Consider the following 18217-nt stretch of genomic DNA (forward strand, 5'->3'; position numbering starts at 1 on the left):
GCTTGTTCACGCTTGCACTTTCTTTTACGGCAGGTATGATTTATAAACGCATGTATGGCGTGCACCAAGTGTATCAATCTCAATATTTTTGCAGTCTTTTCAGAAATGGCGCACACATATATTTAGTGTTCAATTTATGTAATGGTTATAAATGAGGCCCCAGGTGCTCTAACCATCTTCAGGTTTTTAAATGTGACTTCAGGTTTCCTGACCTTCCCACAACCCCACACAGCTTTGCTGATGACTGCCACTCTGCCCTGCCTCCACCTCTCCTCCTGGCGAGCACATATCTCCATACGGTTGCCATTGTTCCTGAAAAGAGACACTCCTCTGGCATCTAAACGACCACAATAGAATCGTACAATGTCAGCAATAAAAAGTAGGTAGAAACTGCTCTCCACGTGACAGGCAACGGACAACCGTGTCCAGTCTCTGAAATAAAGGCTTGATCGTTGCACCCAAGGAAAAGTAGTTTCACTAGAAAGACACAGACAGGGCATGACTGTCCACATTGAACAGGAGATGAGCCTTTAAGAGCACATTATGTTCTAGCTGGTCAAAGTGCTTTCCATTTTGAGTCGAAGTGATATTCAGTGTGGAAGTCAGACAGTCTGGGGTGGGGGACCAGATGAGTTAGTTAGTGGGCTCAGAGGAGTGGGGTTTTGTGGTGTTGAGCACAGAGTGGGTTAATAATCAGAGCCTGGGGTGGATTCCCATAGTACTGATAATAGGCCCATACCCCATTGAGCCTTAATGACTGCATAATAAAAGCCACATGGTCAATCACTTTCAGATGGCTCCAGATACCAGCACCGCTGCACACCACCAGGGTCAAAGGTCATTGGAAAGAGACTGGAATGCCACATGTTTTGGTTCAGGACTTTGAGTTGGTCTGATAATACTTTGCACATAGGAGTATTGAATTTCATGGCTGTGTTGTCTAGGTCTTCACTCTAGACGCAGATACTAGCTAAGTTTCACAGTAGCAGAACAATTCAAGATTCAATAAACCAGCATAGTGTTTCCCAAATCACCGTATTTTGACAATACAATCAATGGCTGGTTTGATCTTCATTTTATTTCACCAGCCAATATTGAGAGAACCAAGACTAATTCTAGCCGGGGGAAATCAAAGCTACACACAAGGAAAACTGATTTCAAGATAAAAGGGGAATGTGAAATGCAAACAACCTACACGTACGTTGCATAATAATGAAGTTATAAAGGGTTTAAAAAGCATATCATATCCCAGTGTAACAGTGTATTACACACTGATCAGCCATGACATGTAACAGTGTGTAACAGTTTGCATTGTTGGCAGGTCAGTCAGATGAAGGACGTACCACTGAGAGGGTTCCTGCCCAGCACCAGCACGTTGGGGAGAGGCATCGCCACCAGCTGCTGGAGGGTCTCCTGGAAGAACAAAACATCAAATACTTATTATTACAGTATCAGTTATTACAGATGTTCACAGGATTTCATTCATCCTGACAAGTGTGCATATTGTTCACTGAACATCAGAATCAGTAGTGACTTCATGGAGAAGGAATCTTTAAAGGATCACTGCAGATTCATGCCTGAACCCCCCCTCCCAACGCGATAGCTATAGGCTAGACTAGAGAGTTTCAGGCAGGCCGTGTACAGAGACCGTACAGGCAGAGGGAAGCCCAATGGGGATGTTATATAAAAGAGTATCAATTTGTCCAACAATGGACAAAGCAGAAGTCTCATATAGCATCTTTTGATGATGTCACACGTCCTGTGTCTATGTGCCGACTGTGCTCTTGGCTGTCATGTGACAATGGTGACCTTGGTCTTTCTGTAGGTTGTAAATCTCAAATCCCCCTTTCACTACACAGGTATTCAAATTTGATTTTTTTTCCCATCATGAAAACAGGATGCCCACACTTAAAGCTCACATACATATGTGAAATGAGCACATAGGAGTACAAACACACACACAGCGCAAAAGCTGTCGTCAGCTGACTAGACAACTAAAGCTGCTCATCTCCTGCTCCTCCTAGTTCAGTACTACACCACCATGCTACTGCTGGTACTCTGACAGGCAGCCAGTCATGCCGACTGGTCAATTCTCCACGCATAGGGGTGACATGCACCCTAACGATCTGAGGGGGTACAAAGTACGTGAGGATGGCTGGGGGGGGGGGGGGGGGGGGGGGGTTGGAGGAGAGCTAGACTGCCATTCCCCGAAGTTGGTGAATTTAGCATTTTTCAAACACCCGAAACCGTCCCTGCAATCGAGAGCCATAATCATTATGCTTACATTCGATGTAAAATGTTCTGTACTTCTAAGCATACCTCTTCAGCTTTCTGTATTAGAGGTCTGTGCGGGTTTACACTGATTTATTCATCTCGCTCCCGCCTGCCCCCGTCGACACCTGCTGTCTGTGTCCGACTCCCACCTGCTACCGCAAGAAATGGTCTGGAACTCAACTGCAGTCTCGCTATGTTATTTTAGAACTATGTGACGACAAAGCTCACTTGACAGCCAAGGTCGCAGCAACATTGCACCCTATAGTCAATATCAAAATGCACAAAAATAACCTAAGAATAGGTTAAATTCCCAGAGATTCTCACTGGGCCCATTATAATTAGGCTATCGGTAGGTATTCCTGGGCTATATCAACCAACAGGCTAGATGTAGTTTGAAGAGAACAGAGTGAACACTTGCACTTTCTCTTGAGCTACATTTTATAGCCTACCTTTAAGGAGCAGGACAACTTGCATCTGATCTGACCGCCTGCTCCCAACCGCAGCCTGAAAAATGCAGACCACGCCGCAATGCTCTCTGTCGGGGCCCACGTGTATCCCTCGCAGTCTAAATCCTCCAGACTAGTGGTTCTTTTAAAATATATATATTTTTAAATAAACTAAATATGCTTCTCCATCTCTGCTCAAATCTGGGTAAAATATTTTTTTTAAATGTGAGTCCTATTCAGTACATTTAGTTAAGTCTACAAACCTAGCTACTCAAACTTGATTGATAGCCTGAAATGGCTTCTTGGTAATTAGTCGAGGTTGGGAACCTATCCGAGTTAGCAATGTTATAAAGTTGGCTTTAGCTAGGTGGCTAGTAGTATTACAGAGAAACAACAAACATTTTTGTTTGTCCGAGGCGGCACGTGCCCCTGTGCCCCCTACGGGCATAACACCTCTGTCCACACACACATACACGTCTTCATCTATTATGTAAAAAGCCAAGTACTCACTAAATGAGGGAGACCTTCCATGAAACAGCTTTAACTATTGATTCAGTAGTGAAGAAGTCTGTTGAACTGGTGGGACTGGAATGAGACGTGTGGGCAGTGCTGATCTAGGGCCTGTGTAATCAGTAGTGAAGAAGTCTGTTGAACTGGTGGGACTGGAATGAGACGCGTGGGCAGTGCTGATCTAGGGCCTGTGTAATCAGTAGTGAAGAAGTCTGTTGAACTGGTGGGACTGGAATGAGACGCGTGGGCAGTGCTGATCTAGGGCCTGTGTAATCAGTAGTGAAGAAGTCTGTTGAACTGGTGGGACTGGAATGAGACGCGTGGGCAGTGCTGATCTAGGGCCTGTGTAATCAGTAGTGAAGAAGTCTGTTGAACTGGTGGGACTGGAATAAGACGCGTGGGCAGTGCTGATCTAGGGCCTGTGTAATCTCTAACAGACTGCCAGACTGACTGGCCACCTTGGATAATGAACTTGCTTACGGTGTAAGCATAATGAATAGTAATTAAAGCCTCGGGACTTCAGCCAAAGAACTCCAACCCAAAGTAACCATTAAAGTATGTGGGGCGGTGGCCTGACCTTGTCATTTGTCCAGCGAGCAAAAATAAAATAAAACAATTCTTGAATGAGTAGGTGTTTTAAAACTTTTGACCGGTGGAGCGAGCGAGAGTGTATATATGCATATCTGTGTGTGTGTGTGTGAGAATGTATGTACAGTGGGGCAAAAAAGTATTTAGTCAGCCACCAATTGTGCAAGTTCTCCCACTTAAAAAGACGATAGGCCTGTAATTTTCATCATAGGTACACTTCAACTATGACAGAAAATGAGAAGAAAAAAAATCCAGAAAATCACATTGTAGGATTTTTAATGAATGTATTTGCAAATTATGGTGGAAAATAAATATTTGGTCAATAACAAAAGTTTCTCAATACTTTGTTACATACCCTTTGTTGGCAATGACAGAGGTCAAACGTTTTCTGTAAGTCTTCACAAGGTTTTCACACACTGTTGCTGGTATTTTGGCCCATTCCTCCATGCAGATCTCCTCTAGAGCAGTGATGTTTTGGGGCTGTTGCTGGGCAACACGGACTTTCATCTCCCTCCAAAGATTTTCTATGGGGTTGAGATCTGGAGACTGGCTAGGCCACTCCAAGACCTTGAAATGCTTCTTACGAAGCCACTCCGTTGTCTGGGCAGTGAGTTTGGAATCATTGTCATGCTGAAAGACCCAGCCACATTTCATCTTCAATGCCCTTGCCCTTTTTTGCCCCACTGTATATATATATATATATATATATATATATATATATACAGTTGAAGTCGGAAGTTTACATACACCTTAACCAAATACATTTAAACTCAGTTTCACAATTCCGGACATTCAATCCTAGTAAAAATTCCCTGTCTTACGTTAGGATCACTACTTTATTTTAAGAATGTAAGTCACTTTATTCTGACATTTCACACACATACACTACCAGTCAAAAGTTTGGAGACCTACTCAGTCCAGGCTTTTTCTTAATTTTTTACATTGTAGAATAATAGTTTAAGCAAAACTATGAAATAAAACATATGGAATCATGTAGTAAACAAAAAAAAAATGTTAAACAAATCAAAATATATTTTATATATTAGAGATTCTTCAAATAGTCACCCCTTGATGACAGATTTGCACACTCTCGGCATTCAAGGTAAGAACAATGCTAAAGTGCGATGGAACAAGGACATCCAAGCCGGCCAAACCATCCACAAACCCAGAAGACGCAGGGCCAGCTGTGCGCCGCCTCCCAGTCGCAGCCTACTGCGACACATTCCGGGATCGGACCCGGATCTGTAGAGACGCCGCTAGGACTGCCTTAGAACACTGTGCCACTCGTGAGGCCCAAGGTGGAAATGATTTTGTCCATTGGTCACATCTGGTCAATAATAGGCTCGTCTTTTGAGCGAGATTTACAGTTGTAGCCCTATATGATATGTATAACATGGCACGAGGAAAAACAGACAAGAGTGGACAAAATACTGATGCTTCAGCCACCAGACACACTCTCCCTATCCACAGCACCCCTAACCCCAGACGTGTGGTAGATGCCGGTCACACTAACGAGCGCCAGGGGACGGAGGGCTCAAGGTCATTCGTTTCCAGGGGTTACAAAGTGAGAATTTTACACGGTTGCCATGGTTTTGTGTGTCAGTCAGGATGAGTGTCAAGCTGCTGCTCCACCCTGTACTGCTGCTATGCTGGTGAAGGGTGGATGGATGATTATATGGCTAACACCACAGGAAGGGAGTACCTTCACATTTTTTCCCCCATGCTTCCAGAATAGAATAGATCGAATAGAATAACATGTGATTTGCCATCAAATGCTATCCCACCACAATCATTTTGTGGCATAAGGTGCTGACTGCTGAGTCAGATCCCAAGACAGCAACTATAGCCTTGGATAACTACCAAATACATGTTATTTGTCACATACGCTGAATACAATGAAATGTTTACTAATACGTGTTAAGTATTTACTAAATAAACTGAAGTAAACAAAAATACAAATGAAAAAAATAAATATATATATATATAATTATAGCGCAACAATAAAATAACAGTCAACGCAGAAGCCATTTGGTTAGCTGTTCAGGAGTCTTATGGCTTGGGGGTAAAAGCTGTTAAGAAAACCTGGACATCCCCTTGAGAGTAGTCACACCAGTGTAAACTTGGGGTAAGAGCTAAGGGTAGTAGTTGCCTTGTGGAAATTGGAGGGGGATAATGTAACGATTCCTGTGACCACTGACAACGCTATAAATATTGTAAAAGCAGTTGCACTAGCTGGATTGGGGCCACAGATATGTGAGCAAAGCATCCTTAATATAGCATCTCAAAAAGCAATGTCAGTGAATCCAACCTCTCGTCTCCTAGCAAAGATCAGGAAGGCGGAATCCTTCTTTGATAAAAGCACAACTCCTGCACATGTTTTCAAGACAAAACAGGAGATGCTGGAGCTGCCAAACAACAAACTAATCCAAGATGTCCCTGCTAGATGGAATTCAAGCCATGACATGGTTGAGAGATACCTTGAGCAGAAAGTTGCGGTTTCAAGCTGTGAGGAAGAATGTCAAAAGATATTGTGACGGTCTGAAAATGACATAAGACTAGCAGAGGAAGTTATCAAAGTGTGCAAACCTCTCAAAAAACAGTCACAACACTGAGATGCACTGAGAGCATCCCATCAGTTTCCATGGTCCTATGTAAACAATGATCCTGAAATCAATGGTGGCATCTGATGAAGATGAACTCACTGTAAGGGACGTCAAGACTGCTATCAGAGTTAACCTGGAGCATAGATATGCTGACCCTGGTGTCCAAGACTTCTTACACAAGAGCACCGCTTTGGACCCCCGGTTCAAGTCCCTGCTACACCTGGATGCTGCTGCTCGTCTGAGAGTCTACAATGAACTCACAGCAGAGATTGTGACCAATATACAACGGGTATTGTATTTATTTCGTTAATGTGACATTTCGTTTATTAGTAGGTTAACAATTAAAGTCTTGTGTCTAATATACATTTCAAACAACAAATCATATCTTTAAGCCACCACAGAGATGTTCATATAATTGAATTCTGCAGGATCAAGCCACAGATACCACAGGCGCCAACCCCTCTCCAGAGAAGGCAGATGAAAGGGGTTCTCCTCCAGAAAAGAAGTCTGCCATGGCTGGGCTTTTTGGGGAGTTGTTCACGACCCAGGAGCAGGGAACCAAGTCAAAGGTCAAGGTCATCGAGGTGGTGACCTCATACAGGGAAGTGGACTATATTCCCCTGGATGCTGATCCACTTACATTCATTCCAGAAAATGTAGATAGACTAATCTTCTTAAAGAAAAACATGGGGGGAAAAATTTAAATCATTATCATCAGATTGAGTAACCAGTCTCAAGTAGTCCTATTTTGTTTAAGGCACTGCTATGTCACTTAATTTTGATATATGCTGCTGGACTATGCATTCTTGTTGAAGTTCTGTTTTAAATTTAATTTCATGTTATACGGCAGCCACTGCTGTTTTTTGGGGTTCCTTTGTTTTCAAGCTACCCATGTTTACTATTATAATAAATGGCTAATTTAAATACAAATCACATTTCTCAGGCATTTATTTTGTCGATGTATCATCGAAACCATACCGAACCGTGACACCTCTGTACCGTATTGTACCATGAGTTTTGTGAACCTTTTCACCTCTAATTCTCATGTAGGTGTTCCTTTTGTCCAAGTGGGAAAGAGCAATGTGGAGTGCAATCGAGATTGCGTCATCTGTGGATCTGTTGGGGCGGTATGCAAATTGGAGTGGGTCTAGGTTTTTGGGATAATGGTGTCGATGTGAGCCATGACAAGCGTTTCAAAGTACTTCATGACTACAAATGTGAGTGCTTACGGGTAAGTAGTCATTTAGGCAGATTACCTTGGTGTTCTTGGGCACAGGGACTACGGTGAATCTTGGTATAATACTGCCTCGGTCAAGGACAGGTTGAAAATGTCAGTGAAGACACCAGTCAGTTGGTCAACGCATGCTCGGAGTACACGTCCTGGTAATCAGTCTGGCCGTGGCCTTGTCAATGTTGACCTGTTTAAAATGTCTTACTCATATCGGCTACGGAGAGCGTGATCACACATTCTTCCAGAACAGCTAGTCCTCTCATATAGGCTTCAGTGATGCTTACCTCGAAGCGAGCACAGAAGTAATTTAGCTCATCTGTTAGGCTCGGGTCACTTGGCAGCTCGTGGCTGTGCTTCCCTTTGTAGTCCGTAATAGTTTGCAAGCCCTGCTACATCCGATGCGAGTCGGAGTTGGTGTAGTAGGATTCAAGCTTAGTCCTGTGTTAACGCTTGCCCGTTTGATGGAGAGAATAGCAGGATTTATTACAAGTGTCAGGGTTAGAGTCCCGCTCCTTGAAAGCGGCAGCTCAAACCTTTAGCTCAGTACAGATGTTGCCTGTAATCCATGGCTTCTGGTTGGGGCATGTACGTACGGTGACTGTGGGGACGACGTCATCGATGCACTAATTGAGCAAGCCTGTGACCGGCATTGAGGAGTACACCATATCATCCAAAGAATCCCGGAATATATTCCAGTCTGTGCTAGCAAAACAGTCCTGTAGCTTAGCATCTGCGTCATCTGACCACTTCCATACTGAGCGAGTCACTGGTGCTTCCTGCTTTAGTTTTTGCTTGTAAGCAGAAATCAGGAGGATAGAGTTATGGTCAGATGTGCTAAATGGAGGGCAAGGGAGAGATTTGTACACATCTCTGTGTGTGGAGTAAAGGTGGTCTAGAGTCATTTTCCCCTGGTTGCACGTGACATGCTGGTAGAAATGAAGTAAAACGGATTTAAACTTTCCCTGCATTAAAGTCCCTAGCCACTAGGAGCGCCACATTTGGATAAGCATTCTCTTGTTTGCTTATGGTTTTATACAGCTCGTTGAGTTGGGTCTTAGTGCCAGCATCTGTTTGTGGTGGTAAATAGACAGCTTCTGAAAAATATATATGATGAAAACTTGTGGTAAATAGTGTGGTTTTACAGCTTATCATGAGATACTCTACCTCAGGTGAGCAAAACCTTGAGACTTCAATAATATTAGATTTCGTGCACCAGCTGTTATTGACAAATAGACACAGACCGCCACCCCCTGTCTTATCGGGGGCAGCTATTCTATTTTGCTGATGCACGGAAAATCCAGCCAGCTGTGTGTTATCCATGTTGTCGTTCAGCCACGTCTCGGTGAAACATAAGATTACAGTTTTTAAACGTCCTTTTGGTAGGATAGTCTTGATCGGAGCTCATCCAGTTTATTTTCCAATAATTGCACGTTGGCTAATAAGACTGATGGCAGATGCGGGTTATCCCCATTCGCCATCTGATTAATTACCAGGCACAACAACCTACGACCCTACATCTCTGTCTCTTCTTCATGCGAATGATGGGGATTTGACAGTTTTCCAGTGTCCGAAGTAAATCCTTTATGTAGGACTCGTTAAAGAGTCCCCATCATTCACATGTCCAGTATGAGGTGAGTAATTGCTGTTCTGATATCCAGAAGCTCTTTTTGATCATAAGAGACGGAAACATTATGTACAAAAGCTACAAATAATGCACATTTTTTATTTTTTAAACTGAACAATTAGTTAACTGCAGCCATCTCCTCTGGCGCCACTAAACCCAAAGAGGAATAAATACAAACACCCTTTCTCTCCACCACACATACACGTCCCTTCTAGCTGCTGCCTCACCTGCCGACACACACACACACCTGTCCCTTACAACAGACACGTTTTCAATGCAATCACATACTGTAGCACTGTCAGGCACTGAGTCAAAAGCCTGAGTGTACATTAGCCAGTCCACCAACCTTATCTGCTCTCTATGTCACCTCTCTCTATTTGGGTTAAGAAGCTGAACTATCTGCTATTGCAAAGAGAGAACACACAGGGAATGGAAAGCCTCAGATCCAGGCTAAAACGACCTCAAGTGTATTCCTTTGTTTGGTTTATGAAATCTCACTCTTTAAATCCCCGAATAAATGCTTGAAGTGGGGGGTTTGGATTCTAAATAGAGCAGTGGGATTGGCCAATGAATGATAAACTCCATGATGTTTCATTATGGATGCTTGATTAGGCAAGGCAAAACAAGCAGCATAGGACTAATTGCTAAATTAAAAGGCTGAATGAGTCGATGCTAAATCAAGGTTAGCATATTAAAGACATGCTCTGGAAATTTAGGACTATTAAATATTTTTTAAACCTCCCTCTTTTGGCTGGATGTCTCAATGTGTAGTTCACACATGCATAATCTATGAGCACAATTAGCGTTTTACCTTAGCTACGAAATCCAGTTTGAAAGCTGTTTTTCTGGGAGCTGTGAAGCGCCATGTGAATTGGGTCTAGCGCGAGGGGGGGGGGGGGGCTTCCTGGGGCATACATCTATAGAAGGGTTAGCTAACAATGTCACAAATGTTACGTGCACAACGATGTGACTGGAAGCCGTAATTTGTTACGGTTTGTACTTAGGACCATATTTTCTCAGCTAAGTCGGCAGAACAAAACATAATAGCAGCTCAATTCATAGGCCTTTGCTACAAATTAAACAATTAACATCTGGTTAGTAGGCTATATAAATCAGTTCAATGTCAATAATATATCCTAATATTTTCAATCTGATTACACTGCTAAAAATATATATTTCTTGGTGCAATCAAGAGAAAATGTCACCCTGAAAAAGTCTCAAAAAAGGTGGATAATGAAAATAGGGATGAATAGACAGCGAAATAGGCATTAACATATTTCAATCCCAAGTGTCTTGTTTCCAATGAAACGGTTGCAGTTTGCAAATAATTCAATAATATTAAACATCAGTATGAATCTAAACAGAATTTCAGATACAAATAACATATCCCCATAAGCATCAGCATCACATCTTTTGTAGGGGTGGGCGGTATAGCGGGATGAACGCGAATACCGGTATGACGTTTTGCCATGATATGGATTTTGCCATGTCGTGCATGTCATGATGAATTAATAAAATAAGCCGTTGTTTCATTCCAGATTTCAGGCGTGCGTTACGGCCTCAAATTGTTTCTCTTTTACTAAAAACATAGCCTTTTTTAGCAAAGTAAAAAAAAACTAGAAGCATGGATGTTACACGCAATCTGCCTAACAATCAAAGTATACAAACAAGCATGCGCAACTGCAGAGTACGCAAACATTTAGTGAAGTAAACTCCTTTCGTTAACAAAAGTGTAACATGTGTAGGCAAGCATTGAGGATGACCGAAGACAAGGAAAATAACAGTTGAGGTTGATTTGCAGTACGAAGAATTGGTTAGAAAAGAAAAAAAAGAAAAGGGGTAACCAGAGATAACCAGTTGTGTCAATGCATTTTGCTAGCCAGAGGTGGAAACACTAGCAATATATTTCACTACCTGAAAACACTGAATGTGTGTGCGAATTAGAGGTTGACCGATTAAATCGGCATGGCCGAATAATTTGGGCCGATTTCAAGTTCATACCAAGCGGTAATCTGCATTTTTGGACGCCAATTATATTGCAATCCATGAGAAGACTGCGTGGCAGGCTGACCACATTTTACGCAAGTGCAGCAAGGAGCCAATGTAAGTTGCTGGCTAGCATTCAACGTATCTTAAAAAAAAACTTCACATAATTACTAGTTAACTACACATGGTTGATGATATTACTAGGTTAACTAGCTTGTCCTGCGTTGCATATAACCAATGCGGTGCCAGTTAATTTATCGAATCACAGCTTACTTCACCAAACGGGTGATGATTTAGCAAAAGCCCATCCGCGAAAAAAAGCCAAATCGTTTCACCAATGAACCTAACCATCAATGCCTTTCTTAAAATCAATACACAAGTATATATTTTTTAACCTGCATATGTAGTTAAGAAATTCATGTTAGCAGGCAATATTAACTAGGGAAATTGTGTCACTTCTCTTGCGTTCCAGTGCAAGCAGAGTCAGGGTATATGCAGCAGTTTGGGCCGCCTGGGACGTTGGGAACTAATATGCCAAAATTTTACATAATTATGACATAACTTCAATTAAATGTATTTCTATAGCCCTTCTTACATCAGCTGATATCTCAAAGTGCTGTACAGAAACCCAGCCTAAAACCCCAAACAGCAAGCAATGCAGGTGTAGAAGCACGGTGGCTAGGAAAAACTCCCTAGAAAAGGCCAAAACTTTATTATATTATAATTAAGTCTATGACTTGATATAACAGTCTGACTGAGCGGTGGTAGGCAGCAGCAGGCTCATAAGCATTCATTGAAACTTTACTGCGTTTGCCAGCAGCTCTTAGCAATGCTTGAAGCACAGTGCTGTTTATGACTTCAAGCCTATCAACTCCTGAGATTAGGCTGGCAATACTAAAGTGCCTATAAGAACACCCAATAGTCAAAGGTATATGAAATACAAAATGGTAGAGAGAGAAATAGTCAACCCGTCATAATTCCTATAATAACTACATCCTAAAACGTCTTAACTGGGAATATTGATGAACTGGGAATATTGAATCACCAGCTTTCATATGTTCTGAGCAAGGAACTTAAACATTAGCTTTTTTTACCTGGCACATATGGCATTTTTACTTTCTTCTCCAACACTGTTTTTGCATTATTTAAATCAAATTGAACATGTTTCATTATTTATTTGGCTAAATTGATTTTATTGATGTATTAAGTTAAAATAAGTGTTCATTCAGTATTGTTGTAATTGTCATTACAAATATATATACAAAAAAAATGTACGGCATCAGCTTTTTTTGGGTCCTCCAATAATCGGTATTAGCATTGAAAAATCATAAATCGGTCAACCTCTAGCGTGAATATGAAGAATCTAGCAGAATGCTTGCAACAAACACCCGGAGCAAGTCTCAAGACATCTTCAAGTCAGACCTGCACTCAGCTATAACTCAAGGCATCATTCATTAGTGGTACTCCCTATGACAAGAAGAGCAAGAAGAAGTGGAATGAGATAACAAATGCAGTTAAGCAGAACCAATGCAGAACCAATTAAACTGTGGAGAAAGACAGTTTCAGAAAGTTTATTTGAACGCAAGACCCAAGATACGAGATCCCGAGCATCACAAAACATGTCTGCCAGAACTCTACACAGAATGGCAACGCTGTCCTGATAACGAAATCCCTAATGCTGCATTCTTCTTTACCACTGCCGACTTATGATCAAGCCGGACCACAGAGCCATACATTAGCCTCACGATTCATTACATTGATGACAACTGGAAGCTGCCAAGCCAATTCCTTCAAACCTCTTATTTCCCAGATGTTCACACCGGAGAAAGAATTGCAGCTGGGCTGAGGGAGGCACTTTCTTCCTAGGGCCTGAAAGAGTCACGTCAAGTATGTAGGACTACAGACAGCGGATCGAACATGGTCAAAGCATTGGAGCTAAACAAATGGACAAGACTAGGGTATTCCGGACACAGGCTATACATTGCTTTTGGTATGTTTCAAAAATGTCCAAAACACAGAGCTAGGTAGAACAATTACATAAGTTTAAAAATAAAGAAGAAAATGCAGAACTATAGTTAAGTTCTCTATTTAAAGTTATAGCTGACTACACGATCTGATCTTTCTTATGTTCCACTGAATATATACAGCTACGCAAATCTATAATATTTGTAATTTGTTCACGTGTGCAATAACCCAACATTACATGGATTAACTTGCTTAATTATAATCAATACAATTGCCTATGGTTTCAATATATGCATCTATCCTCTTTCTTTCAGTAATAATTTATCGAGAAGGCTATCCTGTTTTCTAATGCAACATAGCTCTCTTAATTACAACAGTTGTAAATCTATAAATGGATTACATTTGTAATCATGTCCGGTGTCCATGCTTTAATTATAGCAGATGCAATGTTATTTCTATTGAATAATTGTGATTCATATGCAACTCTTTTTCACCTTTTTATTTTTTCAGAGAGGAGTGTCCAAAATGAACCTCTGGTGTCCTGGGCCACTAGAGTGTGCAAGAAAGTGGTCAGCACATTTTCCTAAAGTTAAAAGAAGCAGAAGGCCCAGACAAGTGCACAGGGTAAACAGAGCCTGACCCTCCACAAACCCATCACAGAATCCCCGACAAAGTGGGGATCTCAACTGCAGATGATAGGAAGAGTCCTGGTGCAGGAAAAGGCCATCACACAAGTTCTGGCAGCAGGTTAAAAAAAACAGCACCTTGCACCCTCCGGGCAAGACATTGATGCCTTTGAATCCATCACTGCAGCCCCTCCAGGATTTCACAGATGCCCTGTCAGGAGAGAAATACATGTGTGTACCATCTGAAGCCGATCCTCAATTTGTTCAAGACGGAGGTTCTGAAATCAAATGGAGGGCAAAGCCAAACTGACCCAAGAGATGATGAATGTCCTCAATTACCTGAATGACAAATGCACCAACCCTGAAACAGAGGAGCTGCTCACCATAGCTACCTTTCTGCACCCAAGGTTCAAGACCACCTACATGACCACTGAGAAGCTGGTGGAGGTGAAGGTGAGAGCTGCCCGAGACAGAAGCCCTCCTGGTAGGGAACACAGCCGTGGGAGACTTCTCTCTTGAAGAGGACCAGAGTGAGAAAGAAGCTGCCACTGCTCCACAATCAGCAAAGAAGTCCAAGAAGAGCCTTGGGAGCATCTTTAAAAGAAAACCAGTAGTGCACCTACCTTAAGAACCCAGAGATCAGCCACAGAGCAAGAGCTGGACAGCTACACTCTGATGATGGCAGCAGACAGTGAGGCTGATCCTTTGAAGTGGTGGCGAGTTCACGCATCCAACTTCCCACAAGTGAGTTGTCTGACTGACAAAGAAATACTTATGAATCCCTGCCACAAGCCCTCAGAAAGCATTTAGCAATGGGGGCAATGTGGTCACAAGCCAGAGGGCAACTTTGAAGCCTGAAACTGTCAATAGGCTCGTGTTTCTGGCACAGAACTTGTGAAGAGGGAGGCAGTGAATTGTTACATGGTGAACTGAGAAACATACAGTGTCTGGTTAATGCCCCCTTTCTGCTTCTATACGGTTAAAAGCAACTTTGAAGGGCTTAAAAAATGTTTATTTCTTAGATAGATTGGAATAAATGGGCTCCAACAAAGCCATTTTGATGTTAGTTCAGTCAAAAAAAAATAATGAAATTACTTTCAGCACCATTTGCTGTCCACCTCTGATTATGCCTCAGCCGCTCCATAGCTGATGTCTGCCCGCTTGCAATTCTTGTTGACCGCACTCTTTTTGTTCCTGCACTCTCTCTCCTCATTAATAACTTAATGATTTAAAAAGTGTCCGTCTCATGACATTGCAATACATTTGGGCTCCATTCTAAGGCTACAGAAAAACCCCATAGGCTACTACTCTTTCTACTGCAGGCTACATAGATCTAATTTATGTTAAATTAATTTGATGGCGCATTGGTAGGGAGCCGCAATGCTGCGTTTCTCCATCAGCACCCTGGAGAGGAACGCTGGGCATGGAAAATATAAATATTTTGCAGCACTGCCTTTGGCAAAGTGGGCATTGCTTATCATGGGGCGGCATCAGCACTCACCTAAATAGCCTTCATGTCACTGAGTGAGAGAAGATGTTGTTTATGGAAAGAATAATGTGTGGTGTTGGAGGTGCGTCTTGGTCAGTTGAGCTCGAAAAATACCGCCCTTGTCAAACCGCCGCTCCAGGCAGCTGCCTAATCCCGGACTTATATTTAGAATCCCTATTAATTCAAAAGCATCTCTAGTCAAAGATTTGTCATTTAACTTTTAAAATGTATTACCTTTATTGGGGCTCCCGAGTGGCAAATCTTAGTGCTACAGGCGTCACTACAGACACCCTGGTTCGAATCCAGGCTGTCACAACCGGCTATGAGGTGCAAAATTGGCCCAGCATCATCCGGGTTTCGCCGGTATAAGCAGTAATCGTAAATAAGAATTTATTCTTCACCCGATTTGCCTAGTTAAATAAAAAAGGATACATTTTAAATTTTAAAAATACAGTTGAAGTCAGAAGTTTACATACACCTTAGCAAAATACATTTAAAAACTCAGTTTCACAGTTCCTGACATTTATTCCTAGTACAAATTCCCAATCTTAGGTCAGTTAGGCTCACCACTTTATTTTAAGAATGTGAAATGTCAGAATAATAGTAGAGAGAATGATTTATTTCAGCTTTTATTTCTTTCATCACATTCCCATTGGGTCAGATGTTTACATACACTCAATTAGTATTTGGTAGCATTGCCTTTAAATTGGTTAACTTGAGTCAAGTGTTTTGGGTAGCCTTCCACAAGCTTCCCACAATAAGTTGGGTGAATTTTGGCCCATTCCTCCTGACAGAGCTGGTGTAACTGAGTCAGGTTTGTAGGCATCCATGCTCACACACGCTTTTTCAGTTCTGCCCACAAATTTTCTATGGGATTGAGGTCAGGGCTTTGTGATGGCCACTCCAATACCTTGACTTTGTTGTCCTTAAGCAATTTTGCCACAACATTGTAAGTATGCTTGGGGTCATTGTACACTTGGAAGACCCATTTGCGACCAAGATTTAACTTCCTGACTTCAGCTTCAATAAATCCACATACTTTTCCTACCTCATGATGCCATCTATTTTGTGAAGTGCACCAGTCCCTCCTGCAGCAAAGCACCCCCACAACATGATACAGCCACCCCCGTGCATCACGGTTGGAATGGTGTTTCTTCGGCTTGCAAGCCTCCATTTTCCTCCAAACATAACAATGGTCATTATGGCCAAACAGTTCTATTTTTGTTTCATCAGACAAGAGGACATTTCTCCGAAAAGTACGATCTTTGTCCCCATGTGCAATTGCAAACAATAGTCTGGCTTTTTTATGGTGGTTTTGGAGCAGTGGCTTCTTCCATGCTGAGCGGCCATTCAGGTTGTCGATATAAGACTTGTTTTACTGAGGATATAGATACATTTGTACCCGTTTCCTCCAGCATCTCCACAAGGTCCTTTGCCGTTGTTCTGGGATTGATTTGCATTTCTCTCACCAAAGTACATTCATCTCTAGGAGACAGAAAGCATCTCCTTCCATTGCGGTATGATGGCTGCATGGTATGGTGTTTATACTTGCGAACTGTTGTTTGTACAGATGAATGTGGTACCTTCAGGCATTTGGAAATTGCTCCCAAGGATGAACCAGACTTGTGATCTACAAAAGAAAAAATCCTGAGGTCTTGGCTGATTTCTTTTGATTTTCCTATGATGTCAAGCAAAGAGGCACTGATTTTGAAGGTAGGCCTTGAAATACAAATACATCCACAGGTACACCTCCAATTGACGTCATTTAGTCAGAAACTTCTAAAATCATGGCAATTATCTGGAATTTTCCAAGCTGTTTAACTAGTTGCTCCTACCCTCTACTTTTTTGAACATTTTGTTAAAAATCGCGCAACATTTCAGCGCCCTGCTACTCATGCCAGGAATATAGTTTCATATGGTTAGAATGTGTGGATAGGAAACCCTCGGAAGTTTTTAAAACTGGTTAAATCACGACTGTTGCTATAACATAACGTTGTTACATCGGAAAGCGCAGGAAAACCTGATCACAGAAAATGGAAATAAATATCCTTGCGCCACTTCCAGAATTGTTCCAGTGAGCTTCAATTCAGATAAGACCGAGCATTCAACTCCTACAGCATCCCCATGTTGTCTAGAGTCTTGTGAATTGAATCATCTTTGATTCTTGGTTGAACCCAAACAGGATACAGCACTTACCCCAGTCTCCGGTTGAGATCATTTGGAAGAGCTCTCTCAAGAAATTTTTCCAAACATAGCTAATGATTTTTACATCGCCTCACATGATTTTTATTTTTAACGTTTCATCAGACCTAAAGTAGCATTTCAAACGTATTTGTCCCCAGTGTTTTGTGAAAGTTTAGTCTGGCTACTTTTGAATTTTAAAAAGTGGCTTCTTCCATGCTGAAATCGCTGTTTTTTTCAGGTTGTATCACACAGTCTACATTTACTGAGGATATCTTGGCTTTATATGACCCGTTTCCTCCAGCATCTCCAAAGACCCAATAGTGTTGTTCTGGGATTGATCTAGGAGTGCCAACAAAGAAGATTGAAAGGTAAGACAGAAAGCATTTTATTGTGCGGTTTGATGGCTGCATGGTAATTATGTTTTTACGTGCCCTGTTGTTTGTGATGAATGTGTATTGGCATTTGCATGCTATCAGATAATAGACTTGCTGATCTACAAAAGAAAAAATCTGACTTCTTGCCTTGATTCACAACGATTTTCCTATGATGTCAAGCAAAGAGGCACTGATTTTAATGAACTTTGAGTTTTAACAAATACTATTAGCATTTAGGTAGCGCATTTGCATTGACGCTCATTTAGTCAATCAGAAACTTCTAAAATCATGACAATTATCTGGAATTTTCAAGAGGT

General features: G+C 41.8%; 1 protein-coding gene across 1 annotated transcript in view; it reads right to left on the reverse strand.

Moving 5' to 3' along the window:
* The window catches only part of LOC115113151 (girdin-like), an 86747-nt gene that overhangs the window by 49122 nt on the left and 19408 nt on the right, over positions 1-18217 (reverse strand). The window contains 1 exon segment of the mRNA XM_065012774.1: positions 1344-1413. Within this exon segment, the coding sequence (XP_064868846.1) occupies positions 1344-1413 (70 nt within the window).

This window comes from Oncorhynchus nerka, linkage group LG28 (assembly GCF_034236695.1).
Source record: "Oncorhynchus nerka isolate Pitt River linkage group LG28, Oner_Uvic_2.0, whole genome shotgun sequence".
In the NCBI taxonomy this organism is placed as follows: Eukaryota; Metazoa; Chordata; class Actinopteri; order Salmoniformes; family Salmonidae; genus Oncorhynchus; species Oncorhynchus nerka.